Source organism: Malus domestica, chromosome 09 (assembly GCF_042453785.1).
Source record: "Malus domestica chromosome 09, GDT2T_hap1".
NCBI lineage: Eukaryota > Viridiplantae > Streptophyta > Magnoliopsida > Rosales > Rosaceae > Malus > Malus domestica.
The window spans coordinates 1,747,095-1,774,774 of record NC_091669.1 but is presented as its reverse complement, the minus strand read 5'-3'; the positions used below and the strand labels follow the sequence as shown (position 1 = coordinate 1,774,774).

Genomic DNA, 27,680 nt, shown 5'->3' with positions numbered 1-27,680 from the left:
TGTTTCAACATTATATTGAATTATTTACATTTTTCGTTGTTATAAGTCTATGTATCTCCGCTATAATCATCAACTTAATATAAAATTATGCTAATACTTGTAATTATAATAGTATTATGTATTTATATGTACGTTTAGGAGTTTAAATTTAGGAAAACTAATGAAAATGACTTGAAAATTTTGAGTTTTAACGAAAATAACAAAATAAAGAGTAAAGTGAATAGTACCAAGATTGACTTTTTAGTGTAAAAATGTGGTTTTTCGTTAAAGTGAACAGTACCGGGAGCTTTTCATTAAAGTTCCCAATTTTTTTTTTCGCTGATACAAGCAAGATTAGAGGAGATTCGAACTCAAAACTTTAGGTGAATGGAAAAATGTTTTTAATCAACTGAGTTTCAAGACTCATACAGATTTAAAAGTATTTTAGATGACCACATTTGTAAATTATAAAGATTGTAGAGGTTCTTTAATATTATAGGCTATAAATTTGGACCCAAATTAGAATTAGAAAGTAGTTTGGGATATTGTTGACGTTTAGATATAAGTTTCTATTATTTTTTTTCTGTTGCATGCGCATGGCTTGCACATTACTTGAATTAATTAAATCTCGACCTTCCATTTTTCAAATGAAAACGAGCGTGCGTAAGCCATGCGCATGTGTCTCGTGTAGCAGAGAAAAACAAGTCTCTCAGTTTATTTCCCTTTTCTTTTGGTAATATAGAAGTAGAAGTAGAACCCTCGTGGGCCGTGATAGTCCAATTGGGTTTGACAATAGACTTCACGTTGGGTTTCAAATCCAAAGGTCCATTGGGGGCCCAAATGTAAAATTCCGGTTTTCTTGCCATATCTCAAGGTACGTAGAAGGGCGAAACAGAGGCCCAATTCAAATTTTCTTCGAGTTGAAGGTAGAAGATAAATTTTTTCTCAAATAAACTTTTCTATTTCAACTCGGAAAAAATTTAAAAGTTCATCCTTATTTTTCATTTCAACTAGCCTTGAATCTAACAAGTTATCAAATCCAATTCCGTCGTAAAAATCAAAGAACAGATAATTGCTTTTACCCAAGAAGAGAGGGAAGAAAAAAACACATGATCTGTCAATCTATATACACAATCTTCTAACATACAGAATTTTTTTAGTGCAAACACGGATTAACAAAGCAAACATGATAAAATATAACCTTGGCTCGTGTGTCAAAACAATCGTAACAACATAGAAACTTCGTTTACAGCTAAACAGTGTAGCTAAAGTAGCAAATACACACACGAATTCAGAGAAAGTCTCGGCAAAACATTCTGCTATTACAACATTCATTGAAATAAAGAAAACTATACTCACCCACAATCTCCAAGGCAAGAAACCAAACTCATTGGCCTCAATTCTCTCATGCCTGTAAAGAAAGAGAGGGGACTGTAAGAAACTTAGAATTCAAGTATGGATGGTATCTTGCTAATAAAACAAACCTAATCCACCATGTTTTATGAAGGCTTCGTGGTTAAAGATACCAAAAATTAATACCGTGAACTGATAAAAAATAAAAAAATTAATTAAACTTGCCTTGCTAGCAATGTTGTTGGAAAGCCATTCCAACCCCTCGTACAGACCCTCTCCAGAGGTTGCACAAGTGCTCTGGATGTACCTGGAAAAAGAACAACAATTACATCTGGTATTCAACTTTTGCCCAAGATCTTAGCATTGATATTCAAGAACTCATTTAACTGGAACCATCCATATCCAGCTCAAGAGAGAAGACTACTAATAAGTAGATTCCCACCATAAGTCATTAACTCCATTATTTCAGTCTCAGCATGTTCAACCATAGGAGGAAAATTACAGGGTTCACATTGGACTAATGATTGCAGGGTGAAAATTACCAAAATAACTTACCAGTGACGTTGACGGAGAGAATGAAGACCAAGCTTATCAGTTATCTCGGCGGCATTCATTGCATTAGGAAGATCTTGTTTGTTGGCAAATACAAGCAGAACAGCATCCCTTAGTTCATCCTGAAAGCAATTAATAATATTAACTTCAAACCCTAGTTCCAAGTATACGTAAACAATATGTACCATTGTTGTATCCTAAACAAGGTTCTGATCATTTACAGGGAACGAAAACAAAGTTTTATCTCCGTACAAATGAAGTAGAATCCTATATAAAGAAACGAAGCAACAAAGGCAAAAAGGATCATAATTAAAAGAAGGGAATTGACAAATGTAACTCAGGGAAGTATGTATCAAACTAAATGAAACTTTAATAGAATCCACAAATTCAAGTACAGAAGAAAATGGAAGAACAAAACAAAATTCAGAAGGCATACAACCTCCTCATCTCCATTTACAACAGGAACATTAGAAATCGCAACATAAACAAGCGGAATGAAAATATAAGGGAGTCAGTAACTACCTCATTCAACATCCTGTGCAATTCATCCCTTGCCTCAACAACTCGATCCCTATCATTGCTATCAACCACAAAGATAAGACCTTGTGTGTTCTGGAAGTAGTGCCTCCACAATGGACGGATCTACAAAAGGAAGAAACCAGATCAGTCAATGGATATGTATAATTAGAACTTCAGAAAGATGTCCTCGTTGGACACAAGTAAACATTAAAGTAAATATACCATCCAATTCTCTATATATTCCAAAAAAAGAGATCACATAAAATGTTTTTGCGTCCGCCTACGCGGATCTCACTCCCTTGGTAGAAGAAGAACCACAATGACTAAAAACTTGTTGCACAATCAACAACACATTCAGAGTGCGTATTTAAGCAAGCACGCGGAAATACAAAAGATAGAAAGAGAATTACCTTGTCTTGACCCCCGACATCCCAGACGGTGAAGCTGATGTTCTTGTATTCCACTGTCTCCACATTAAATCCTGCAAAAAATAAAAAATAAAAACCACTCTTGTAACGAAAATGCAAATTACGACACTTTTATCCACAAGAAATCAGAGAATTGAAACAATCCTCATCTTGACCGCAACAGATCACGAGGATAAAACAGCACCAACGAAACCAAAACCAACATACAATTCTTCATAAGCGTAAAACTAATTACTCCCGAAAAGTGACATTGATCCAAAATTCAGGTCGAAATTGGAGTGTTTCCAATGAAATGTGGAAACCGATGGAACTATAACAAGAATGTTAGGGAATCGAAGCTCTTACCAATGGTGGGGATGGTGGTGACGATTTCTCCAAGCTTGAGTTTGTACAAGATGGTGGTCTTACCGGCTGCATCGAGACCCACCATCAGAATTCGCATCTCCTTCTTGGCAAAGAGCCGGCTGAAGAGCTTCGTGAACGTAAGCCCCATTTTTCTATCGAATTCAGCTGCCACACACAACCAATCACACATCATCCACAGTTAAATCAAAATTACCGAATTTGATTTCAATTTACAACAACATCAAGCAAAAACCAATCCAATTTTCATTCGTATGAATCATATCGCACTGCAAAATTCAATCAGAACCATTTGATGAATTGAAAAACAACGGGAAGGGGTTTCAATTTACATGGAGATCAAAGATCGATTATGCAACTGTCGATCTACGATTCAAATCTGGTAACGGAGAATTTGAATTTAGGACGAAGAAATTCTAGAGAGAGAGAGAGGAGGGGGAGAGAGAGAGAGACTGACCTGGAGGAACGAGGACGAAGCAAAATGAGAGGAGGCAACAGGGGAAAGGCTCGATTTTTATTAGTATTGCCTTTTCTCTCTCCTGGACCCTGGTCAGTTATTAACTACCGCGGTTAGATTCAGAACGCTGTCGTTTAACTGAAGTTCCAAATAATACAATGGCCTGTTTAAGATTTGGATTGTTTATAAAAGGCATAAAAAGTGCTTTCTAAGCGCTTTGACAACCGAAAGTGTTTTTGACTGGTTTTGATTCGATTTTATGTGGAGCACTTAGGTGACATCCAACCGATGCGGTCAAATTACTATATAGCTAAAAATAGCTTAAAATAACACGAAAATCATCTCCAACCAAGAACTAGGCCAAATGGCTTGTGGGCCTCACTAGGCCAAAGCCCCTAAATCAAGCCAGCGGGCTGGCCATTTCCAGCCAACCCTCCAGCCCAACCCTCTAGCGCCATAATGTCAAACTTGACATTTTGCCAGCCTTTCACCTTAGCCCATTTTGGCAACAGTTACCTGACGTCAGTATGCCAGCAGTTAGCAACAACTAGCTGACGTCATGCTGCCTTTAGGTTACCGTTTGAATTTGAATTTTTTTTGGACGAATTAAAAAAATATATAATTTTTTCCTATAAATACCTAAGTCATTCTTACACCATTTCTCACATACTTTTCACTTTAGCAATACCTGTCACTTGAAATCCTGTAAAAAAAATTCTTGAAATTATATAAAGATAAGAAATCCAAAGACTTATATGTTTGGTGACAAGTGTCACTCAAAATATGTCTGAAAACTTTATTTTAATATGATAGTTTAATTTAAGTAACTATATTAATTCAATTAAAATAATAAATTATATTTGGCCTATAACTCTTTGCCCCCCTCGGTTGGAGATGATTTTTTGTCAAAAGACTATGTTTGGCCTATTGCCCTTTAGCCCTTCGATTGGAGATAGTATAAAATATGATCTGATAATATTCATTAAAATACAATTTATTACAGGACTATAGGGATAAAGGGAGCTCTTTGACCATCCTTTGATTGGAGATAACCTTATATGCCAGAAGTCCTTTTATCACAATTATGTGAAAATTTTTATTTAAAAATTCCAGTACATCTTGGAAAAATACTTAGAAGTGTTTTTTGAAAAGAAAAAAAACATTGTTATATGCTTATTTAGAAAGGAATTGTTATTAGCACTTTAAAAATCTCATTCTACACTTCTCATAAGGGTATTTTTCTTTCTAATTATATAAAATTTGGAGTGCTAATAACAATTCTCATTTAGAAAGCGTTTTTACATCTTATAAACGCTATTAATCTTTTATTTCAAACGTCATCAAAAGTGTTTTAAGTTATCAAAAAATCATTTATAGTCATTCTAAAAACAGTCTAAATAGATTCTAAAAGCACTTGTTCTGTGCTTATTTTGAAATCACTTTTAATTGTTATAAGTAATCATATGTTTTATTAAAAAAAGACTTATTTAATGAAAGCACTGATTTCGAATGAGCCCAAAATTTTGAACATATTCCTAATAAGTAAGAAAGCACTTATTTCAAAAGCGATTTTGAGGCGAAGTTATTATAGACGCAAACAGACCACAAGACACATATATCTTCTTCTCTGCGCGCTCTCTGCAGTCGTTTGACGGTTACTGTGTGGTCATGGCTTGTGCTGCCTCGCTCCACCCACTGTCTTCTTCCTCCCGGGCTCTCTTTCCACCTCTCTGCCGCCAGTCGACCATTCCCGCCATCTTCCACCGGCTCAGGAATTTCTCCTCAACCAGCCGCCTAGTATCCACCATGAACCGGTTGAGCCCGGTCCGCGCCCAGGCCAAGCGAGGGTTCTCAGTCAAAGAAGACGAAGTGGCCTCCGGTAAGCCAAAACTCCATTGAAACAGAAAGAAAGAACGAAACTTTTTAATCTCTACATACTCAGTTTGTTCCTAATTATTGTTTTTTTGCAATGAATTGCATGATGAATGTATAGCTGCGGATGTGGAATTTGAAATCCCTCTGAAAATTGTGGAATACCCGGACCCGATTCTGAGAGCGAAGAACAAGCGAATCGATTCTTTCGACGATAATTTGAAGAATTTGGTAGATGAAATGTTTGATGTAATGTACAAGTGAGTTCCATGACTTGTTAATTGTTATGTTGAGCATATGTGTTCCCCTATGCATTCACCGCGACTTTTAAATTAGTTTAAAGTAGAATATTGCTCGTTTTAAATTAGTTTAAAGTAAAATATTGCTCGAGAAAATAAAGAATCGTTAATTATTTGGTAGGTGCCACAATGCAAATTATGATTTATGTGAAATGCTTGTTATTGACAGGAGTTGTTGGCTTGGTTTTTACACAGAACTGATGGAATAGGGCTCTCAGCGCCACAAGTAGGGATCAATGTGCAGCTCATGGTTTTTAATCCGGTTGGTGAGCGCGGGGAAGGGGAGGAAATTGTGCTTGTGAATCCAAGGGTTACCAGATATTCTCAGAAAACGAGACCCTTTAACGAGGGTTGCTTATCCTTCCCGGGGATTTATGCTGACGTTGTGGTGAGTGCTGTTCTTATATATGCTGGTTTCGAAGTTTTCTGCTTTGACCCTGTTTTTAATTTCCCATTGGTTTTCAAATGACTACAAAAATGTGCAAGAAATTAAATCTTAGTATAACAGCAATAGTTGTTAGATGTCTGGTTCATTGCACATTACTTTCGTGCTATACAACGAGTTTAAACGACTTACTGTGTGTGTACAGTAGTCATGTTTTTGTTGATGCCTCTAAGTTTTGTGTTTGCAGAGACCAGAAACTGTGAAAATAGATGCACGGGACATCAAAGGTGCTAGGTTTACAGTCAGCTTGTCAGGTCTTCCAGCACGGGTGTTCCAGCATGAATTCGACCATTTGCAGGTTCATTATTCAACTATTATTCAAGCTACTTTCAGTTAGGGGAAGCATGCCTTACACATTTAGGTGCTAGATTTCATTGGATTTGATCAACTTATAGCCTGCATAAACTGTGGCACTGCCGATTCCTGTGCTATGCAGATTAGGTCCTGTGCTATGCAGATTAGGTCAGTTACAGAAATTCCACTTATGATGAGGGTAGGTAGAGCTTAATAAAATCCCAAGAGCAATCAATTTAACATTTGAAAGCTTATCGGATGAACAGAAACCAAGAATGATGAGAAGTATTTAACATTTGACAGTAGATTCTTAGGGTACTAAGTCCGTACTAAGTGTGGCGAGGGACTTGATAAAATGCATACAAGTACATGCCAATGAGTTTTGGGTAAACCAATTAATTGCCTCAAGGCACCTACCATATGGTTCTTATTTCGGAGAATTGAGGTTAAAAATCTATGATATCCCACTATTCGTTGGATTGTTTAAGCTTTGTCATTATTTATAGTCTAAATTCGAAAACAGATCCTAGTTACTAAAAGTTGTTGTGTTGCTGCTCCTGCTCATTTCTCTCCGTTTTATATGGCTCATTCATCGCAGGGAGTTCTCTTTTTCGATAGAATGAGTGAAGGAGTTCTTGAAACCATTTGTGCACAGCTACAGGTTAGTATGTAGGCAAGCTGATAGTCTTTCCCTCGCTTTTGAATTTTGTAATCATAAAACTCCAAATGGGTTTGTTTATACTGAGATTCAATTACTATTAGGATTTATTTGCTGATTGTCGTCTTATCGTAACAGGCGTTAGAAAAGAAGTACGAGGATAGGACAGGACTCCCGAGTCCTGAAAGGGTTGAAACCCGCAGAAGGATGAAGGCTGCTACTGGTTTTGGAAAATCACAATTAGTATAGGCTTCCACAAACACTTCAAGAGCTTATAGATATGAAATCCCAGTGTTGTAATTTATGATTTTATTTATTTATACAAATTATACATTTGCAGGTTCTTGCTGAATTATAATTAGGCACACCATAACAAATCTTGATTATTATTTATCTGAGTTCAACCCAAAACAGTCCAAATCCCAATCTGATTAATTATATTCAGCAGGCCAAATATAATCCATTTAACAAAAACTTAACTTGTAGCAGGGAAAGCAACACACAACACATTCATGAAAACGCCGTTCTAACTACAAACGTCGTTGTTCCATGGCGGTATAGGGTCGAGAAGAAAGGCTTCGGAGACATGCCCTGCAAACTCTGAGGTATCTACGCGACTATACTAATCAATCAACCCCCTAGGCTAAGCTAAGTTTAGCAAGAAGAACCGCTACTTCCGGATTGAGCTTTTGTGCTCGCCTTCCCCTTCTTCAAGCAGTCGATTCGAGGAACGGTGCTTGTTTTGAGCACTCCGTACGCCTCCCAACAGAAAGGGTCGTACAGGTGCTTCCCTTCGTCAACTGATTTCAACTCTATGGTATCCAGAGACACACCAGTGCACGGAGAGCTGTCACTGCATGCGAAATGCACGGCCTTCGACGTGTAGGTTCCTTGTATGTTTACGTAATTCACACCCGAAATCGCCACAGCGGAGCTCTGATTTTGGCACTTGCTCTTGTCGCAGTAGAACTGGTCAATCATGATCGGGGTTTCAACTTCTGTTAGTTGAATGTTTGAGAACATTATGTTTTGGACAGACCCCGATCCTCCCTACATTACAAATTAGAAAAACCTTTACAATTTGGTTGTGTCTGAGATTTAAAATGATTGGTCCGTGTGTTTTTGTATGTAGCAGTACCTGCCAGGTCTTTATTCTGACTCCCGTGAGTGTACTGTGCATTTTAACGTCTCGGACAGTGACGTTCGAAACGCAAGCTTTCGTGTTGTCCTTCCCTAGCCCGCCAATGCTGACTCCATGTCCAGGTCCACAATTTACGTTGTGTATGTATACGTTCGAGCATCCAGTTTGTATCGATACACAGTCATCTCCTGCAGTCATTATATGTTGCAGTTCATTATATTGTTGTCGATTGTGTCAACTTTCTTTCTTACTTGGTAAAGAAGTAACTTCTGCTATACACAGGTTACGTAGTTAATTTTATGTTGTGATTTACAACTTCTGTCAGTTTTTTTCACCCAGGTTTTTGGACAAGGTTGCCCTTGTCGAAGACCGGATTCTGAAAAATTACCACAGGCGATACTGCTGGCGGAAATGACAGCATTTTGGGAGTTTTGGAGGTGGATTCCATCCGTGTTGGGGCTGTTGCCCGGGGATGAAATACTTATACCGGAAACCTGAACATTTGTGCAGGCGTCGAACTTGAGGTGCGCCTGAGGGCTGTTTTGAAGTGTTATGCCAGTGACACTAACGAGGTCGCTTCCATAGAACCTAAGAGCCTGCACATCAAAATGTATCAGCACACCACGATGATAAAATTAATCGCGAAGATCGAGTTGAAAGGTAATGAAGAGATTGTTACCGTTGGTTTGGTGCTTGGCATTTTCCCACTGTAACTTTCTGTGGCCTGCTGATGAAGTTGACATGAGAAAAGCATGCATGCTCGATTAGTTTCACTATAAATTAACAGAAGTGAACCTGATGTTTTTTTTTAAGCTGAATAAAAGCATTTGGCCGGCTGTGTTTTGGCTTTGACATAAGGTACGGATGAACAGTTTTTTTTTCCTTTTCACCCGACCAATATTCTTATTAATCTAATTCAAACTATAGGAAGGGGTCGGACTGGTGCAAGGGTACACTGCTTTAGCTAACTTGACTATTCCGAGAGATGCATATGGAGGGACAGTTAGTTACCAAATCATCGAGACTGCTATCCGTTGATTCGTTTGCAGGATTGTATTTCGGCGAGTCATTCCACCAAACCGAGCCTTGTCCATCAATGACTCCGGTGCCTTTGATCGAAATCCCTTTTAGTTTTGTGAATTCAATCCATTGTAAAAGACCTGAACCCCAATCCCCTGAGCTTGTTGGAGCTATGATTTTACCATCTAACTGCGTTAAAAATCGATCAATATATATCAGCAAAATTCTAACAGATGAACTGGTGACAATTTAAGATTTGAAAGCTCACCTGAAACACGATATTTTCTTCGCAGTTAGGGCCAGAGAAAGAGATTGGTTTGACAAGGAACACAGACCCGGAAGGAACACTTATAGTTGATGCCTGCACTTTGCAAGCTGCTGCCCACGCCGCCTCGAACGCCTGCCTTGCAATGCAAGAAACCAGTCAACAATAGCATCCAGTAGTAATTGTGTTACAAATTTACAGCATTAATTTCATAAAAAACGAGATGTAATTTTCAAAATCACCTTGGTGTCATCAGCTTTTCCATCACCTTTAGCACCATAGTCCAACACATTAAACACGTTCGAACCCCCGCCGCTCTTTTTTCCAAGTGTCACCGCAGTTTCGTCCGTTGTGATGTAACTGTCTCCCCTCGACGCAGCGCGGCGATGATCACCACCATAACCCTTTTGTTTCTTCCTCCAGTGCTGCTTATTGCCTCCCTCTCGAGCATCACACGGTTCGAAAAAACTCGAAAACGAGATAATAAACGCAATGAGAACAAAGAACAAGAGGGTTTTTAGGTTAAACGTCCTCATAATATTAACCTCTAACTTGTTCGAGAAAGATGAGAAGAACGTGAGGATTTGAAGTTTAAGTTTCTGTATTTATAGGTTGAGAGCTCATTGCACTGTGCAGTCACATGAGTCTACAGTTAAAAAACGACGAGGTCATACCTTCCAAATGCTTTCAAAAAATTTATTTATGTGCCAGGTCAGAAACCTCATGAAGTAATCTCTCAACACGTTATGTATAACGATCTTAATCGTTGGGTTTTATATATAAGATAATTTACTCTGATATCATAAAAAAATTGAGGTTTCACTATAAACCTAATTGATAATATATTAGAAGTAGCTCAATTACATATATATGCGTATGTAAGGTCATTTTTTCCGATGTTAGATTTATACTCTCAACATAATCTTATTTGGATTTTTGGATTATTATTATAATTAACTCCCCCATCAAATTCTTTTCTAGTTAAATCAGCCGGAGAACTCACATGACATGCTTTAGCTTTACCCTAACAACAAAACATACTCAAACAGCAAGAAAACTCAGAAGGCCGGCCAACTAGATCGAATATACGCTGATCTAACATTTCATGTCAAACAGCTTATTTATTCACGTGAGGACACTGTATTTCTAGCAATTATTCCTTTAAAAAATTAATTTAGTTGCTCTCATCTTTTCCTAACTTTGTCGTTTGAATTAAGCATGGCAGCGTAGCTGGGAGGATGCCATATCTTTGTACTCATGATCTTATATATTATTTCAATATTAATTTTTTTCTTATCGCACCGTATACTAGTTCGATTGATCAAGAACATTCGTTCTTCCATCCGAAGTTATGGCTCTATGTTTCTTTAGTATTTGCTTGTATAAAAAGATATAAAAAAATTTTATGTTCACCATTTTACTACCTACATACAACAATGACGGATTTAGGGGATTGGAAGGTTGGTAAAGCAAATTTTTTTGGACGAATAAATAGTATGCATATTAACATTTTATCGAGTCTTGGTAGACATGAGGTTAGTTGCAGGGCCGGTCCAAAAATTTTTTAGGCCCAGATCGACGTAAAAAAAAATGCCCTAACTTCATATAAGAAAATTATTTATTTTCAACATAAGACATTGAAAAAATTATAATTAGAAAAACACATCAAACTCAATAATTTAGAAACACATAAAGACTAATTTATTTTGTATTGAGAGAGGGAAACAAAAAAACTTCGGGCTTACAAGTAGATAGATGATGAGTTTTGTTTTTCATCTGAACTTTGAATGTGTTTTTGAATAAATCGTGAGGTGTTTTTTTCTTATTTACTAACATTGTCAATATGAGACTAAAAAATAATGATGTTTTCGAGTCTTTAATTGATATGTATTATTAATGAATGGGCACTAAATTAAAAATTTTGCTGACACGTGATATAATTTGCAAATTTGGTCTACGTATTATTCTTTGTTGAATATTAGACTTGAATTAAAACGAATATTTAAAAATAACAGCCTACATAGCTACTAGATAGTAACTAAAAATAAATTAACAACCAAACAAAAATTTGTAAAAATTGAAAATAATAAACATGTACATAGCATTTCGAACTTAGGACCTCTTGTTAATTTTAAACAACAAAAATCATTGTTTCTAATTAAACTCCTTGATCCTTTAACCAAATTTTATAAATTTATACTCTTATAAAAATAAATTTGTAAAAAAAATGGAAAGTAAATAAGTACACATGGTGTTTTGAACCCAAGACCTCGTCATTATTTTCAAATGACAAACCACCACTTCTAGTTAAATTTCTATGTCTTTGAACCAAATTTTATAAATTTATAGTCTTATGAAAACATATATAAATATACCACTCTAATAATTTTGGTGCCCCTAATTTTTTTGGGCTCTGGACGGTCGCCCTGCCTGCACTGGGCCTGGGCCGACCCTAGTTAGTTGCCATATTGCAGGGCTATCGACCAACAGATGCCAACAACTTTTGAATAAGCATGTCGACTCATGTCAATAGCCTTGTACACACTCACACACATACAATACAAGGGTATACAATAATACATGGCTGATTTTCACTGTTTGGCTTGAAAGTTTTCTTCTTTTACCTAGAAAATAAAATGAAGTTGCACATAAATATAAGGGTAAATTGCTATTTGACCCCTTAAACTATTACTCCATTTGAAATTGACCTCCTGGACTTTTTTTTTGGATAAATTAACCTCCTGAACTATTAGAAATATGCCAATTAACTCCTTGTAGTTAGATTACGTCTACTATTCTATCAAATTCAAGGGCAAATTAGTGTTTTTACCATCAATTCTTACATGTCACTTATAACTACCGATAAAATTATGACATGTGGACACATAATAACATGTAATGACAATGTGAAATGGTCTATTATATAAATGTTTGGTTTCTTTATGTTTCTTATTATTATGTTGTGATAGAATCTCTCAATAATTAGTTAAATTGAAATGAATTAATAGTCATGAACCTTGGTGGAATATATGCAGACATATATATTGAATTGGAATCGATAAGAACATGAGTGGATTATTTAAGTTAGAAATTAACGTGTTCATAGTTTCTCATTAACTTTGTAGATATTCTAGGGTTGAGTTTTAGAAAAAGTAATTTAAACAAGGTTTGCAGCACTACGACTTCCTCTTAATAAATAAATAAACAATACTCAATCGTATCAAACAGCTGATCAGGATTTAGGATTTCGATTTGGAATGACACGTGTCAAAGAAAATTCCAGATCACAACTGTCATGCAGCATCATCATATAACATTATATCACCATCAATCTACTGCATGATATCTTTTCATATCAAAATTAGACTTAAGCAGGTGGGAAAAACCAGATTTAAGCCCTTGCGGACTCGAAAATTCTAACAGTCTTTGCAAGTCTTTCATATCTTTTGAAGATTGGATTATCGTGACGAAGTTACAATTAGTTTTTTTTTTTAAATAAAATTTCTGACATGCATGCATGGTATCACAGAAACGCGTTAAAATTCTTTTGGAAACCAATAAAAGCGGCAGACGACATGGCACAATTATTGACTTGTAAATTTTATTTTATTTTTTCTTTGGCCTAATAGTGGTTGTAATTTTCATAGATACAGAGAAAATACGGATTAATTGTAATATGCTAAAGTTCTAGAAATATCTGGGGGCGAAGGTGACTTGTGTTGCATCATCAATCATGCATGCATGTGAATGATATTATAGTTCATGACAGAACCGTTAAATCAGTTGCACCAGATATCATGCCATTGCTTTTGGGATTGGTATATCTATATCAACACAACACTAAGTAGTAAACTTTATCATCATATGTTCATGTCTTTCCCTGCGACTTGGTTCCCTTTTATGAGCCAACCATATTGATCATAAGTAAAACCGATTTCACTAGACGGGTTTATAAAGGTACTGGGTCTTTTGGTTCTGCTTCTTTAAATAACATTTTTTGCTCATAAGACGTTTTCAGCAAAGGCTTCCGCAGTAGCGGAAAGCAGTAATGCTTATGCATTTTGGGTGGTTCGATCCCCATCGTTCTTCTCCTCCTAATATTTAATATTTTAACCCATTAATGCTATCGCTTGAGGAAAAAAAAGACACTTTGCATGTGCTTATGAGTAGTTATGCTACTTCACGCATTGCCAATTAGTTTTATGGTGAAATCTCAACTTCTTTATGATATCAGAACAGGTTGTCCCGCGTGTGAAGCTCAAAGGCCACATATGCTTCACGTCACCCGATTTGTGTTGTCGACGTGTTAAGCTTGAAAATTAATCACACGTGAGAGATGGGGTTGAGAGTTCAATCCCACATCAGAGAATATATCTTGCATGAGCATATAAGTAGGTGGACTACTCCCCATATTGCTAATTGATTTTATGATGGAACCTCAATTTTCTTCAATTAGAAACATATCAAAAATTTTAGTAATCATGCAAGCACTTCTTGGAAAACACTTAAAGTGTTTCATGAAAGAAACACACTGAAAGTGTTTCTTTTAATAAGGACTTCAAGTCATTTTATACCGCATAATTAAGAACTTTTAACTTTCTAAGTCAAACATTTTCAAATTGATTTTATGATGTAATCTCGAATCTTCAATTAAAAACATATCAAAATTTTTAGTAAACATGCAAGTGCTTCTCGAAAAAACACTTGAAGTGTTTCATGAAAGAAACACAGTAAAAATGCTTCTTTTAATAAGGACTTCAAGTCATTTTATACCACATAATTAAGAACTTTTAATAAGGATTTCAAATAACAGGTCATGTGTTATAACATGAGTGTATAGTAAAATGATGCATGTGCCGGTGTTACGAAGTCACCAAAATACGACTCATAGCAGATCTAAGATTCTTAAACTGTCCAGGTTCCCGTACCTGAAATTACGATTTTGCTTCTTAATTCCGTTATGAAAGTGTACATTGTGGCTGCTTAAAGTCACTTCATCAGCAATATAAAATTAGTGAGTATTAAACTTTGCTAGTAGAAGCAATGTTTGAATTGAAAACAGATTGCTCTAGCTAAATAGCTTGCCCGTGCACGAATGGTATCAAAGTTACACTGATCACGCCGTCTCATAAGCTTAATTATGTTTTTAATAATTTATTTATGATAAGCAGAGTAATTAAGACTATAGGGTGTTGATTAGGTCTAGCAAACATGTCATGTTTATCGTGTTCGTGTCGTTTTCTTGTCAAACTCATTATCTTAACGGATCATGTCGTGTCAAATTTGTTAACGGGATGCTTAGCAGGACCCGATAACGAGTCATATTGTTTCTTATCAGGTTAACGGGTCACGCAATAAATTATTGGACTTAATGGTGGTCATGAGGAGCCGTAATTTACAAGATACAAATTCTGTGATATATTATATACAATTGATTGCTTGTGAATTACAAATTCAATGTTTTCTTTCTCTTGCTTCTATAAACTCGAGTTTGAGCAGTGAATTAAACGAATATTTATAATATTTTTTCATGGGAAAATAATGACCCCTTCAAGAGGGGCTATGTCATTTTCGTTAACAGTTTATTTATCAGAATTTTTATAACTTAATTCGCACAGTAATTTGCTGCTTATTAATTATATACTTGAGATAATCCAGATTTCACTTGAAATATTTCATCACCCAATAGCATTTTGATTCACATAATTAATAATATTTTCTCCTTTTGTACGTGGGTTGTGCGTGTGGGTTGTGCAGAATCCAGAGGAGTGACTCAAACAAAATAGATGACGAACCGAATATTGACGTCATATATAGCAATAATATTAACGCGATATTAACAATATATCAAAAAATATATGTTGAATATGGATATTGTTAACACGATTGAATATCATCATTTACGTTGTTCGAATCCCTTTCCAATTCCTATGCAAACCATGCACAGGACCAAAAAAAAAAAAAAAAAAATCAAACAATCAAACAATGATATTCGACCAAAAGAAAATCAAACAGTAATAAAAAAAAACAGGATAGCATTTGGGCTTTATATATTCGTATTGGGCTAATTGGACGGGGAATTAGTGGGCTTGCAGAAGCATGTTGCTGAGCCCGTATTCAAACAACGACAACGGGTCTCTAGTGCACATGGTAACTCGATAACGACACGATTCGTTGATATGTCGTCTTGTTTCGTGTCAGATTAACAGGTCATGTAAAAAATTGTTATGTCTAATGTCTAGATTTAGAAAATGATATTTTATTAGGTTCTTAATGGGTGATCCAATAATAATCTGACTCGTTAATGAATTCTTAACAAGTTGACTTGAAATCTGTTATTTTTATATCATATCATATTAATTAATAGATCGGTGTAAAAAGTTATCGACATTAGGCTCAAGAAATTATTGGGTGCAGTTCTGGCTGCATAAGTTTAAGATTTAGTAACAACCATTGAGATTAACCTAACGGCAATAAAAGTGATGTGTAAATATTAAATAACACGTGTGTACACGCACACACACCAAGTCAGCAAATCGTCCAGCTCACCGCCACGTGTTAAATTCAGTTCTCAAAACAATGGACATCAACTAACCCATAACTAGATTTGATAAAACCGGTTGGGTCCCGCCACTGTTTGTTCAGAAATCAGAAAAGCAGAGCATCCAAAGGGAGTCTCCCTCAGTCAACACTCGCAAAGAAAACGTCTCTGAAACTGCGAACACCAATCTCTCTCTCTCTCTCTCTCTCTCTCTCTCTAAAATCTCTAGGGTTTCTCTCTCTCTCCCAGCTCCTCAGTCTTCGAGTTGTTCGGATCGGCGAGCTTGCGAATGCAGAATGCGAGCGACTTGCAGCTCCACAGGTTTGGTTTCAGGCTTCAGCTGTAATTTTCTCGGGAACCAAACAGGTTCTGATTTCTGATTTTTGTTCTTCGAGATTTCAGGTTATAAAGTTCAGTAGCTCCCGTAGAAAGTGAAAGCGTGAGCCTTTTGGTTTATAGAGTAGACGATACATATGGCTTCAGCCGGTACGGCACCTGCTGCTTCGGCGGTTAAAATTCCGGGCGGCAGCGCGATGTTTGCTGATAAGTTGCCGGAGGAGATTAATGACATGAAGATCAAAGATGAAAAGGTTGGTTATTTATTGTTAAATTATTGTTTTTCTGTATTTTTCTATATATATATATATGTATATATTTGTTTGTGATTTTATTTTGGTGTTGAAAGTTTGTTTCTTTTTTGTTAGGAAATAGAAGCAGCTGTGGTGAATGGGAATGGAACTGAAACGGGGCACATTATCGTGACTACGATCGGTGGTCGAAATGGTCAGCCAAAACAGGTGCATTTTGCTGGATTGCTTCTGGTTGAGATGTAGAACTAAGGAATGGTTATATTACATTATTTTGTGACATGAATTCAAGGATATTCTTTGCTTTTATCACGGGGAGTAAATTTTAGGGTTAGTTTGGATATTGTGGTTGTTGAACTCGTAGCATATGTTGATTATGAGGATGTCGAGAGCGGTCTCTCGACAGAAAGTTAAGGAACTTTTCATAGGCTTATAAGGAGTTGGGCTCCTCCACCCGTTGCCAATTGGTTTTGGGGTGGAACCTCAGCTTCCTTCAAGGTATTAAAGCAGGTCACCGAATATGTGTTTTCCATGTGTTTGGCTTAGAGTGTAGCCACCCACGAGGGCCATGTGTGGAGGTGAAGAGTTGTCGCACATGGGAATGCTGAGGGAACCTTGCATAGGCTTATAAGGGGTTGCCACTCCCACGTTTCCAATTGGTTTTGGGTTGGAACCTTAACTTCCGTTACTGATGTGATATATACAGAAACCATGTGTTCGTAAACTCCCAGTTAGACATTCACTATGGCTGGCCATGGTCAGTGCAGAATATCTAAGTTTCAATAAACAGATGAATTTAACATAAAACCAAAAGACATAGAAGGTCTCACAACTCAGTATTTGTTTAACTCAAACAGGAGTGTTTCAATTTTTGTGTCCTTGGAAGTTAAAATACTACATCATGCTAGAAAGTTGATCCATTTAATAGTGCTGGTTATATATTTAAGTTACTGTATCTCAAACTCATATCTGACATGTCGAAGCTCTTAGTAATAAATCCTCTCTTATTCATTGTGCAGACCATAAGTTACATGGCAGAGCGTGTTGTTGGACAAGGCTCATTTGGTATTGTATTTCAGGTAATGTCTGCATTACAGTTTCTAAGCTAGTTATTATGAAGAGAACGAAACATTTATAATAGGAAGGCTAACCCGTCTTGAATTTCACATATCACTTTGTAGGCTAAATGCCTAGAAACTGGAGAAACTGTTGCAATCAAGAAGGTTTTGCAAGACAAGAGATACAAGAACAGAGAATTGCAAACAATGCGTCTTCTTGACCATCCTAATGTTGTGTCGCTCAAGCATTGTTTCTTTTCTACAACGGATAAGGATGAGCTCTATCTGAATCTCGTGCTTGAATATGTACCCGAGACTGTTTATCGTGTGTCAAAACACTATAGCAAGGCCAATCAGAGGATGCCTATGATATATGTGAAACTGTATACTTATCAGGTAGTTGCTCTTCTTTGGACTCTCTGTAGTAATGGCTGTAGTTTTATTATCATCCACCTTTATCTTAATCTTCTTCTAATTAGTCAATTTGTAGTCCTCACTTGAACAAAACTTTATTTGAAAGGCCAGAAACTAAATAGATAAATATTTTGAGTGCAAAAGTTAATCTAGGAATAAACATGTATGACAAAGCTATTGGGATTTTCAGGAAATATCAATTAGCCGTAGAGTCAATTATTAAAAGTTCCTTTTGGTAACTTTAGTCTGCTCGATTTTCATTTTTGTCAGATTTGTCGAGCTCTGGCATATATTCATGGAGGCATTGGAGTATGCCACAGGGACATTAAGCCGCAGAATCTCTTGGTTCGTACCTGGATATCTATTCTTTTGTACCTTTTCTTTTTATCTTACTTCTTTTATGCTTAATTGTATTTCTGCTACAATTTGTTGTTTCAGGTTAATCCCCATACTCATCAAGTTAAGCTGTGTGATTTTGGAAGTGCAAAAGTCCTGGTATTCTTTTCTTCTAGAGTCTTATATCTTAGTCTAGACATTTATTAGTTTCAGAGCAATATACAACGCATATATGATTGCATAAATCCACATCCCCAAAACAGTTTTGAATACATTACTGTACTTGTGTTCTTTTTCATGCTCATGCAGATGACGCCAAGTGTTGTTGACCCATTTCTATCATTATCCATGACAGGTCAAAGGCGAACCAAACATATCATATATTTGCTCTCGTTATTATCGAGCACCTGAACTCATATTTGGAGCAACTGAATACACTACTGCCATTGACATATGGTCTGTAGGTTGTGTTCTCGCCGAACTGCTTCTTGGACAGGTAGTCTATACAGTATAAAAAGTTCTACCTATTCTCTTAGTTTTTAGCTAAAGACGAATTCACATTTGGTTGTTTTTTTCCCTCTTTGTTAATGGCGATCCTGGATGCTGTAGCCTCTCTTCCCAGGTGAAAGTGGAGTTGATCAGCTTGTTGAGATTATTAAGGTAAAGTTCTTGTGACCTTCTGCACGGTGGAAAGTATGTATCCATCATGTGATCAATTCAAAATCTTGACCAATTACCTTATGCAATATGAACTGAATTAGCATTGCTTCTATGTAATTAGGTACTGGGCACACCAACTCGTGAGGAAATCAAATGTATGAACCCGAATTATACAGAATTCAAATTCCCACAAATCAAGGCTCACCCTTGGCACAAAGTGAGTTTCTAGCTTCCTTGCTGAGAGAATTTTGCATTTCTTCTGTGATAATTTTGCATGCTATTTTCGTTCTTATGATCTTCTTTGCATGCAGATATTCCACAAGCGCATGCCTCCAGAAGCAGTAGATCTTGTGTCAAGACTGCTTCAATATTCTCCAAGCCTAAGATTCACTGCTGTAAGTAGCCATTTTCTTTCAAAGTCGTTATGCACAAACTGTGAAAGGATGAGGAGTGAGGATTTAGTTCTTCACATCTCTCTTGCTTTCTCTCTCCCTTCACCCCCTCATATCTGAACGGATACTGAGTGTTCAACTTTTCAGAGAATCAGAATTAAGGAAGTAACGGTGGACCTCCATTTCTATTAATAAGAAATGCAAATCACGTTGTCTCCGTGTAATGAACTATTTTATTTTTGTTTTAAATATCAAAGTATCAACTGTACTTGCTTGTTTTGGCAGCTCGAGGCCCTTGTCCACCCATTTTTTGACCAACTCCGTGATCCTAATACTCGTCTTCCTAATGGACGCCCTTTGCCTCCGCTCTTCAACTTCAAGCCCCAAGGTTTGTTCTTCATTTCTGTGACTGCATATGCTTGTCCATGTACATACATGCTGCTGATATTGCGTGCTTCGAATGATGATTGATTATGCAGAGCTGAAAGGAGCAACTCTCGAGCTTCTGTCCAAACTGGTACCCGAGCATGCCCGAAAGCAATGTGCCTTTCTAGGCACCTAGATAACCCTCGCCAAGACAAATCCGTGTGTGTCAACCGTACCATTGTAATGCACCTCCTTCGCTGTATTTATGGTTTTTCGATCCGGCACGTTACACTACTAAGACTCTGTGGAGTGAATGGATCATGTATGTACTAAGTTTATCGACTTAATTAATAGAATCTCTCTCTCTCTCTCTGCAAATTTGATAACTCAGGTGGGTTGATTTGATCGCTGCTAGAGCCGACGGTTGCGACGTACCGTCGCCACCGTCGGCCAATATTTGCTAGCCATGACTGCTGATTTGATTTACTTGTGACGTTTGGAAGAAAAGACAACAAAAATACCAACGAAAACATGTTCGAGAGGAAAATAAATAATTAACTGAGCAATTTTACAATCCAAATGAGGAACAATTATTTGCACATTGTGAATGTTAACACCACAAAAATATTATAATTCTTGCTAAAGCTACATTGCTTTTGTTTGCTAAAATTTGGTAATCTTGCAAATTAGCTTCTTGTAATTTCTTGATTAATTACATAAAAGTTGTTAAAAGTAAGAAGTGTAATGTTAAATCTCTTGACATGGAAAGATTATTCGGTGCCATGTGTGTACAAGTTCATGTCTTTTTTTCTCGTCACATGATTAGGTTAGTTATAGGTTATCCCGTCACGTGATTAGATGAGTCAAAAATGAAAAAGTGGTTGAGATAAGAATTGTATATATTTGTTTCTCTGATCACGTGATGAGTTACAGGTGAAAAAGTGGTTGAGATAAGAACTGCTCTGATAGAATATTTATTTCTCTCAGCTTTTGCTTATGTCACCATCCACTAGGGAGTAACAAGAATCTTAATTTCATACTCTCGAGAGTATGAAATTAACTTACTTGCTCATTTCACCACATTTTACCCTCTCACCTAACAAAAGCAAAAGCAGGAATTCCATAAAATGGACCCCACTTTTGCTTTTCCCACTAACATATATTAATCAATTAAATAAAAGAGAGACGCTATTTACACTCCAAAACATAACGTCAGAAACTTTAAAAAACAATGTTGAGAGAGGACCGGAAGCTAATTTTTGTGGACTAATTTGTAAATTTTCGTAAAAAGAAAATATTAAAAAATAAACCGATTAAATTGAGCGGAGTATTTGAAAGAATTTCACCCAACGGCGTGTCGTTGTGCGTGGTTCCAAGCGCGCACCAGGCGCCCGCCCCATCTTCCTTCCTCATCAGAGCTCTGGTTCGCGTTACGAATATGTCCACGGACTGTCTACGCAATTCTATGATTTGACGTGCAACGGCTCTCTCTAGACTCATAGACTTTCTCTCTCTAGATTTCCCTCCACCGAGCTTTTATCGTTTCCCGGCGAATTTCTTCTGCCGGTTCTCGTATCGGCGGCGGAGCTTTCTTCGCATTCTCCGTGCAAGGCCGCAGGGGGAGGCTTTGACGGAGGCGAAGTGCATTGCCGGTATTTACGAGGAGAGCTTATCAGAGAGGCCCCTCCCGCGGAGGTAAGCTTTCTTTGACCAAAGCTGTTTCCTTTTTTGTTTTTAATCGCAATTTTGAGGTGTGGGTAATTACTGGTGGTGTTGTTTTTGTTGTTGGTTAGGGTTTTTATTTTGTGTTCATGTGAAAGATTGGGAATTTTCTTTATGCCACTGATGAAATACACTGTTTGGTTGCCGAGAAAAGTAGGACATGAAGGGATGGAACAGTGGTTTTAGAAATTGTGAAAGATTTTCTTCTGCATTTGCCAACAAATGGGGTTTTACGGCTTACATTTCTAGAGAGTAAAGTTTGTTTTCTATTGTGTTTGGTATTGCAGAAAGATGGATGCTTTAGGGTTTTGTGGATGTTATGATGTCTTTCAAATCCTGAAATTAGGAAGTATTGTTTTTTTTTTTTTTGGGGGGGGGGGGGTGTGTGGTGTGATGTGGTTGGTTTATTCCAACAGGTTTGGCCGTGCTTAAAGAATGTAAGCAAAATCTGAGTGCATTTAGCATGCTGAGGGATATTTTGAACTTGTAGTGTAGTGGATGCTGTACTCTTGGAAATGTATGCTGCGCCGTTTCAGGATTCTTGAATTTATTTTGAAAGGGGCACTGTTCATTGTATCGTGTTCTTGCTGTATCGTGTCAAGTACTAGTCAACTCCAATTCTAACTCTACACGATACATCATAGTCATGAATATGCAATCTCAATTGTCTACTATAAAGCCTCTTGCAGAAGTTGGGTAATTAATATATTTATTGGCTTTTATAGTCAAAATTTGCAGTTGTTTCGCACTTATTCTTTCTGTGTATTACTTGGACAGCTTGTAAATCGCTGCGTGGGCCAAACACAGCTTACAGAGAAATGGTATTTGTTTTCTGACTAAGTTTTTTATTCATTCATTTCATTTAGTCCTTTGCTAATGTTTAGTCACTCTTCATTTTTAATTTACTCAATTTGTTGGGCTTGACTGACCTTTTTTTTATTCCAAACATGTGGAAATTCGGCAGCTGATTTTTTGGTTTTTTGTATTACTTACGATTTGGACTGTTTAGCTAGTTTAAAGTTGTATTGTTGGTGAACTATGGTTGTAGTGTTTGAGGTGACCCTTAGTTGACTAAAACTATCCTTTCTTCTATATGTAAGAAGAGTCCTTTTACTTCTTTTAATTGTTTACGTGTATATAAACTTTTGCAGGATGGTGAATACAGTAATGATTTTGACTGGAATACTGATGATGAGTTGGAAATTGAGAACTTTACGTTGTCTACTTCAAGTTTGACAGTTGGTGGAGAAGCTATTGTGATATCTGGGGAGGTAACATTTTTGCATTAGTTTTGAAATGTCTTCTTTGATTTGAATATGTTTTTGGAGATGGCTAAAACAATCTATACACTCTCATAGTTTCATCTGGGGCATAGATGAAATACTTCCCTGTTGTGTATGTAATTAACTGCACATAATGCCTCTTAGAGATATTTGGGCATTTCTTCATTGAAAATTTCTGAATTTCTGAATTTACTTCTTTATACTTTTATCACTTTCGATGAGTTTCCATTGTTACATAATTAACACACAATTCCTTTTTCTTCTTGAAGGGGAGCTCATCTGCCGGTCCCTCCAATACCAAAGTTCTTGATCACTTTGTGGGGATGGGATTTTCTGAAAAGATGGTTGTCAAAGCAATTCAGGAACATGGTTAGAGCATTGTGTCATTTCATTTCAGTAAAAATTTTCATATGAATGCTAACACCACTCTGATGGAATATCCAGGAGAAGAAAACACAGATTCAATTCTGGAAACCCTCCTCACATATTCAGTGAGTCAAGATTTCTGCTTTAGATACTTATTTTTTACGATATTGATTATTTGATTTTGTGAGTTTGGTATAACAACACTCAATACTAGTCCACGCACTAAAGGGTTTACATTTATTGTTTGCCGAATATGGCTGTAAGACTCGATTCCTTACTTATTGTATTATCTTGACTAGTATTAAGTGAGTTCTGTTAAATCAAAATCACATGCAATCCTATAAGAAATTATCAAGATGAATGGGTCACATATCTTAAGAACACAAGTTTTCCTGCCCTGAGAGTTTTCTTGATATAATTTTTGCAGGCTCTTGAGAGTTCCCCTGAAGAACAGCAGGAAGTAGAAACGCCGCAAGAAGTAGAAACGCCGCAGGAAGTAGAAACACCGCAGGAAGTAGAACCGCATGAAGTTGATTCCGATGACTTCTTTCTCGATGATTACGATGAGAGCTTTCTGGATGATTTTTCAGACTTGGATGGCTTTTCTGATACCGAGGTAGGTCATTGGCCTTACTAATAAGTTGTATGTTATATTGATTTTTCCCTTTTTGGCCAAGCTTTTCATTTTCTGTTTCCCCAATCCTTCAAACAACAAAAATATTACATCGCTTTCCAATATCATTAAATTGTGTCTCGTACTATTTATGTGCTAATATGCCAATGCACACAGGATAGTGGGTTCGTGACAAAGAGTCAAAGACATGTCACATAAGTGTATCTCATAGAAATTTCATTTACCTATTTTGCAGGAAATCATAAATCCTACATCGGAGGAAGGGAAGATACGGACCTTGGTCAATATGGGGTACACAAGGGAGGAGGCCTCAATAGCAATTGAAAGATGTGGTATACGTTTAGTTTTATATATATGCATAATGTTGATTTGTGTTGCTTTTATCATTTTCCTGTCCACATCTCCAGTTAATTATGCTTTGGTTCTTTTTGGATGATTATGTTGAAATCCTGGAAAATGCTACTTATTTACTTCTGGTATAACTTTAGACTCCAGAAAAATAGATAAAAGTACATTCATTTAGTGTCTATCATCTCACCTTCAATATTTGAAAAATTTATTGCTTCCTTTGTGGGTAGCCGGGATCATAGTTGTGTGCCCACAAGTGCATGTCCACATCTCCAGTTAGCTACTTTTGCTTTGATTTGGATGATTAAGTTGATATCCTGTAAAATGTTGTTTATTTACTTTTGGTATAATTTTATCACGAACCAAATGCATAGTCAGAAGAATTTCTTGGATTATGTTGACTAGAATGTCTTTTATATATGATCTGGGGGCCAAAGAAACATCCTTCCTAGCTATATGCCCTGCTAGGATTCTCGGCAGTAAACCACTTTCTGCTAGTTAAGCCTATGATGCCAAACTTTCTCAAGTCTCCTTCTCTGTTGTAGTAGAATTTTGATTGCCTGTTTCTCCTTCCTTAGCCCTATTTCTCCCTTCAACATTGCAGGTACAGACTCCACTGTTGCTGAGTTGACTGATTTTATATGTGCTGCTCAAATGGCACGGACGGAAGATGTCTTTTTTGCGGTTGAAGAGAAGGTATTTGCTGATATAGAATATGATAACCTTTTTCTGTTTTTTCTTACATAATCACTTTTATAGATCGTGATTGTTGTTTTATTTTTACAGCCTAGATCACATCTAGACAAGAAGAGGAAACTTCTTGAGTTTGAGATGCTAAAGAAGAAAAAGAAGCAGATGCGGCTTGGTGGAAACCAAGGGGATGATGATGAGACAGTTCATCTCCCAAATCCAATGGTTGGGTTTGGCACCCCAAGTGATCCATATGTGCTGACACATAGGACTCTTCCAGAGGCAGCTGTAGGACCTCCATACTTCTACTATGAGAACGTCGCACTAGCTCCTAAAGGGGTTTGGACCACCATCTCCCGCTTCCTGTATGATGTGCAGCCGGAGTTTGTGGACTCAAAGTACTTTTGTGCTGCTGCAAGGAAGAGAGGTTATGTCCACAATCTCCCAATCCAGAACAGGTTTCCTCTCATGCCACAGCCCCCAGACGCCATATCCAAGGCATTTCCTTTGACAAGGAAATGGTGGCCTTCTTGGGACAAGCGAGAAAAGCTAAACTGCTTGCAAACGTGTATTGCGAGTGCCAAGTTGACTGAGAGGATCAGGAAGGCTCTTGAGCAATATGATGGGGAACCACCAGAGCGAGTCCAGAAGTATGTCCTTGATGAATGCCGCAAGTGGAATCTGGTGTGGGTAGGAAGAAACAAGGTCGCCCCACTCGAGCCTGATGAGGTGGAGATGCTTTTGGGATTCCCAAAGAACCATACAAGGGGAATAAGCCGGACTGACAGATACAAGTCACTTGGGAACTCCTTCCAGGTAATGAATTACTTTTACATTTCATTAGCATTTTAATCTCTCTCAAAAGTTTCATAAGTTTCATTAGCATTTTACTGATGATTTGAACTTGTTGCAGGTTGACACTGTGGCATATCATCTGTCTGTGCTCAAGGATATGTTTCCCAGTGGCATCAACGTCCTCTCCCTCTTTACTGGCATTGGTGGGGCTGAAGTGGCCCTTCACCGGCTTGGTGTCCCTCTGAAGAACGTTGTCTCCGTAGAGATATCAGAAGTGAACAGAAACGTTGTGAGCAGTTGGTGGGAGCAAACCAACCAGAAGGGGAGGTTGCAGCACCTTGTCGACGTGCAGCAGCTGAATGGCGATCGCCTTGAGCAGTACATGAGCGAGTTCGGTGGATTTGATCTGGTGGTTGGTGGGAGTCCGTGCAACAATCTAGCAGGCAGCAACCGGCACCATCGTGATGGACTGGAGGGTAAGGAGTCTTCCCTTTTTTACGACTACTTCCGGATATTGGACTTAGTTAAGAGCATGATGGGAAGAAACAATTGATTCGATTCGATTTCCTGGTTACTTGTGGTAATAAACAACAACAACCAAGTCTTATCCCACTAATGCGGTCGGCTGGTTACTTGTGGTAATCCGATTCTATTTAATCCCCCTCTGCAAAAGTTTTGACTTTTGTTCATGAGGAACAAACAATTGTACTAATTGGAGTTTCGAATTTGCTTATAAATGAGGTTTTAGTTAGTGCTCATTCTTGTCTCTTGTTTCTTTTCCGAACAAATTGAAGAACCTGATGGATCGAACTCCATGTTAACTAATGTTCTTAATTCATTTCTTCTTCTGTTTTTGGCTCAAATTTTCTTTTCTTCAGGTGATTAGAACAAATAAGAATACGAGTTCCAAACCAGTAATTTCCTTTTAATTACATATTGGTCCTGCCCTTTATTATGTTAGGGGTGTGTTTGGACGAGTTTCTTTGGAAAAAAAAAACGCTTTTAACTGCTTTTAGCAGAATAAAAGACTGGTTTTTCAAATTGCACTTGGATTTTAACTCAAGATTTTTACATGCATCCATTTAAAGAGTGTCGTGGTTTTTAACAGGGGTGTAATTTGAGTTGGATCAATTTGAACCTATTTATGAGGAACTCGATTTTATCCTAATTGGACAAGTTTAAATTAGTAAAAAAAACCTATTGAAACCCAATATGCTCTCAAGTTGAGCATTTTGGTGAGTTGGGTTAGGTCGTGACCTTGCTGGCTTGCCTGATCATGCCCAATCCGACCTAACCCGAATTCTAGATAGCTAACCCAAATTCTAAAGACTAAGCCAACCCGAACAAAAAATTATTAATTAATACCATCCCACTTATATGGTCGATAGTATAATTATATTTGGTCGAGTTAGGAGTAGAATTTTATTGGATTAATTACCTACTCTCTTATACTTGTTTTATTTAGCGTGATGAATTCACTATTTTTTTTTTGTAGATTTAACTCGTGAGTTGAACCGAGTTAAACCAAGTTAACCCGAGTGAACTCAAAAATTGAATCAACTTTACTCGAATCGAACCGACGTAAGTTCCAAATTGTAAAAGTTAAACTATGACTTGGATTGACTTTCCAGATAGTCCGAGTTGTACTCCTAACGAAATTTCCACGTACCAACCAACCTGTATTTTGTTGAGGAGAAATTTTTCATTTGTGCCGGGAATACGAGTGGTATATTACATATTTTTATTTAAGTAGTGAGAAATTTTACTTTTTAAGTTATTAACGTTTTAACACACATATCTCATCATTTATATAATGACACGTAGTGTATTATCTCGTATGCTG

General features: G+C 37.1%; 5 protein-coding genes across 9 annotated transcripts; 3 read left to right on the top strand and 2 right to left on the bottom strand.

The window, feature by feature from the left end:
• Positions 1–1,151: 1,151 nt before the first annotated feature.
• Positions 1,152–3,878, bottom strand: LOC103442241 (ADP-ribosylation factor). 2 transcript variants are annotated; one of them, XM_008381013.4, is made up of 7 exons: positions 3,652–3,878; positions 3,177–3,341; positions 2,814–2,884; positions 2,407–2,526; positions 1,888–2,006; positions 1,558–1,639; positions 1,152–1,390 (listed from the first exon to the last, which is right to left on the bottom strand). In XM_008381013.4, the coding sequence occupies exons 2-7, from the start codon at positions 3,322–3,324 to the stop codon at positions 1,385–1,387; spliced, it is 546 nt and encodes a 181-aa protein (XP_008379235.1). In that variant the 5' UTR covers positions 3,325–3,341; positions 3,652–3,878; the 3' UTR covers positions 1,152–1,384. The 2 variants fall into 2 exon arrangements, with proteins under 2 accessions (XP_008379235.1, XP_070660909.1); XM_070804808.1 differs by having other exon boundaries at positions 3,527–3,717.
• A 1,204-nt stretch (positions 3,879–5,082) lies between these two features.
• Positions 5,083–7,562, top strand: LOC103411155 (peptide deformylase 1B, chloroplastic/mitochondrial-like). Its single transcript, XM_008349799.4, has 6 exons — positions 5,083–5,530; positions 5,645–5,783; positions 6,018–6,210; positions 6,455–6,565; positions 7,160–7,222; positions 7,358–7,562. Exons 1-6 carry the CDS (start codon positions 5,320–5,322, stop codon positions 7,466–7,468), a joined length of 828 nt encoding a protein of 275 aa, XP_008348021.3. The 5' UTR covers positions 5,083–5,319; the 3' UTR covers positions 7,469–7,562.
• A 27-nt stretch (positions 7,563–7,589) lies between these two features.
• LOC103442756 (polygalacturonase At1g48100) lies at positions 7,590–10,230 on the bottom strand. 2 transcript variants are annotated; one of them, XM_070804807.1, is made up of 7 exons: positions 9,888–10,230; positions 9,649–9,780; positions 9,372–9,569; positions 9,040–9,087; positions 8,749–8,956; positions 8,358–8,548; positions 7,590–8,269 (listed from the first exon to the last, which is right to left on the bottom strand). In XM_070804807.1, the coding sequence occupies exons 1-7, from the start codon at positions 10,179–10,181 to the stop codon at positions 7,874–7,876; spliced, it is 1,467 nt and encodes a 488-aa protein (XP_070660908.1). In that variant the 5' UTR covers positions 10,182–10,230; the 3' UTR covers positions 7,590–7,873. The 2 variants fall into 2 exon arrangements, with proteins under 2 accessions (XP_070660908.1, XP_028963565.1); XM_029107732.2 differs by having other exon boundaries at positions 9,040–9,084.
• Positions 10,231–16,258: 6,028 nt separating this feature from the next.
• LOC103421474 (shaggy-related protein kinase epsilon) lies at positions 16,259–20,377 on the top strand. Of its 3 annotated transcripts, none has more exons than XM_029107730.2 (13): positions 16,259–16,507; positions 16,589–16,776; positions 16,891–16,983; positions 17,793–17,852; positions 17,955–18,227; positions 18,516–18,590; positions 18,684–18,740; positions 18,937–19,077; positions 19,191–19,241; positions 19,363–19,458; positions 19,553–19,636; positions 19,919–20,021; positions 20,113–20,377. In XM_029107730.2, exons 2-13 carry the CDS (start codon positions 16,660–16,662, stop codon positions 20,193–20,195), a joined length of 1,233 nt encoding a protein of 410 aa, XP_028963563.1. In that variant the 5' UTR covers positions 16,259–16,507; positions 16,589–16,659; the 3' UTR covers positions 20,196–20,377. The 3 variants fall into 3 exon arrangements, with proteins under 3 accessions (XP_028963563.1, XP_070660907.1, XP_028963564.1); XM_070804806.1 differs by having other exon boundaries at positions 16,300–16,507; positions 16,646–16,776; XM_029107731.2 differs by having other exon boundaries at positions 16,329–16,552; positions 16,646–16,776.
• Positions 20,378–21,186: 809 nt separating this feature from the next.
• Positions 21,187–26,595, top strand: LOC103442237 (DNA (cytosine-5)-methyltransferase DRM2-like). Its single transcript, XM_008381011.4, has 10 exons — positions 21,187–21,694; positions 22,499–22,542; positions 22,873–22,992; positions 23,274–23,373; positions 23,449–23,495; positions 23,798–23,986; positions 24,240–24,336; positions 24,957–25,048; positions 25,139–25,858; positions 25,956–26,595. Exons 2-10 carry the CDS (start codon positions 22,540–22,542, stop codon positions 26,388–26,390), a joined length of 1,803 nt encoding a protein of 600 aa, XP_008379233.2. The 5' UTR covers positions 21,187–21,694; positions 22,499–22,539; the 3' UTR covers positions 26,391–26,595.
• The last annotated feature ends 1,085 nt before the right edge of the window (positions 26,596–27,680 follow it).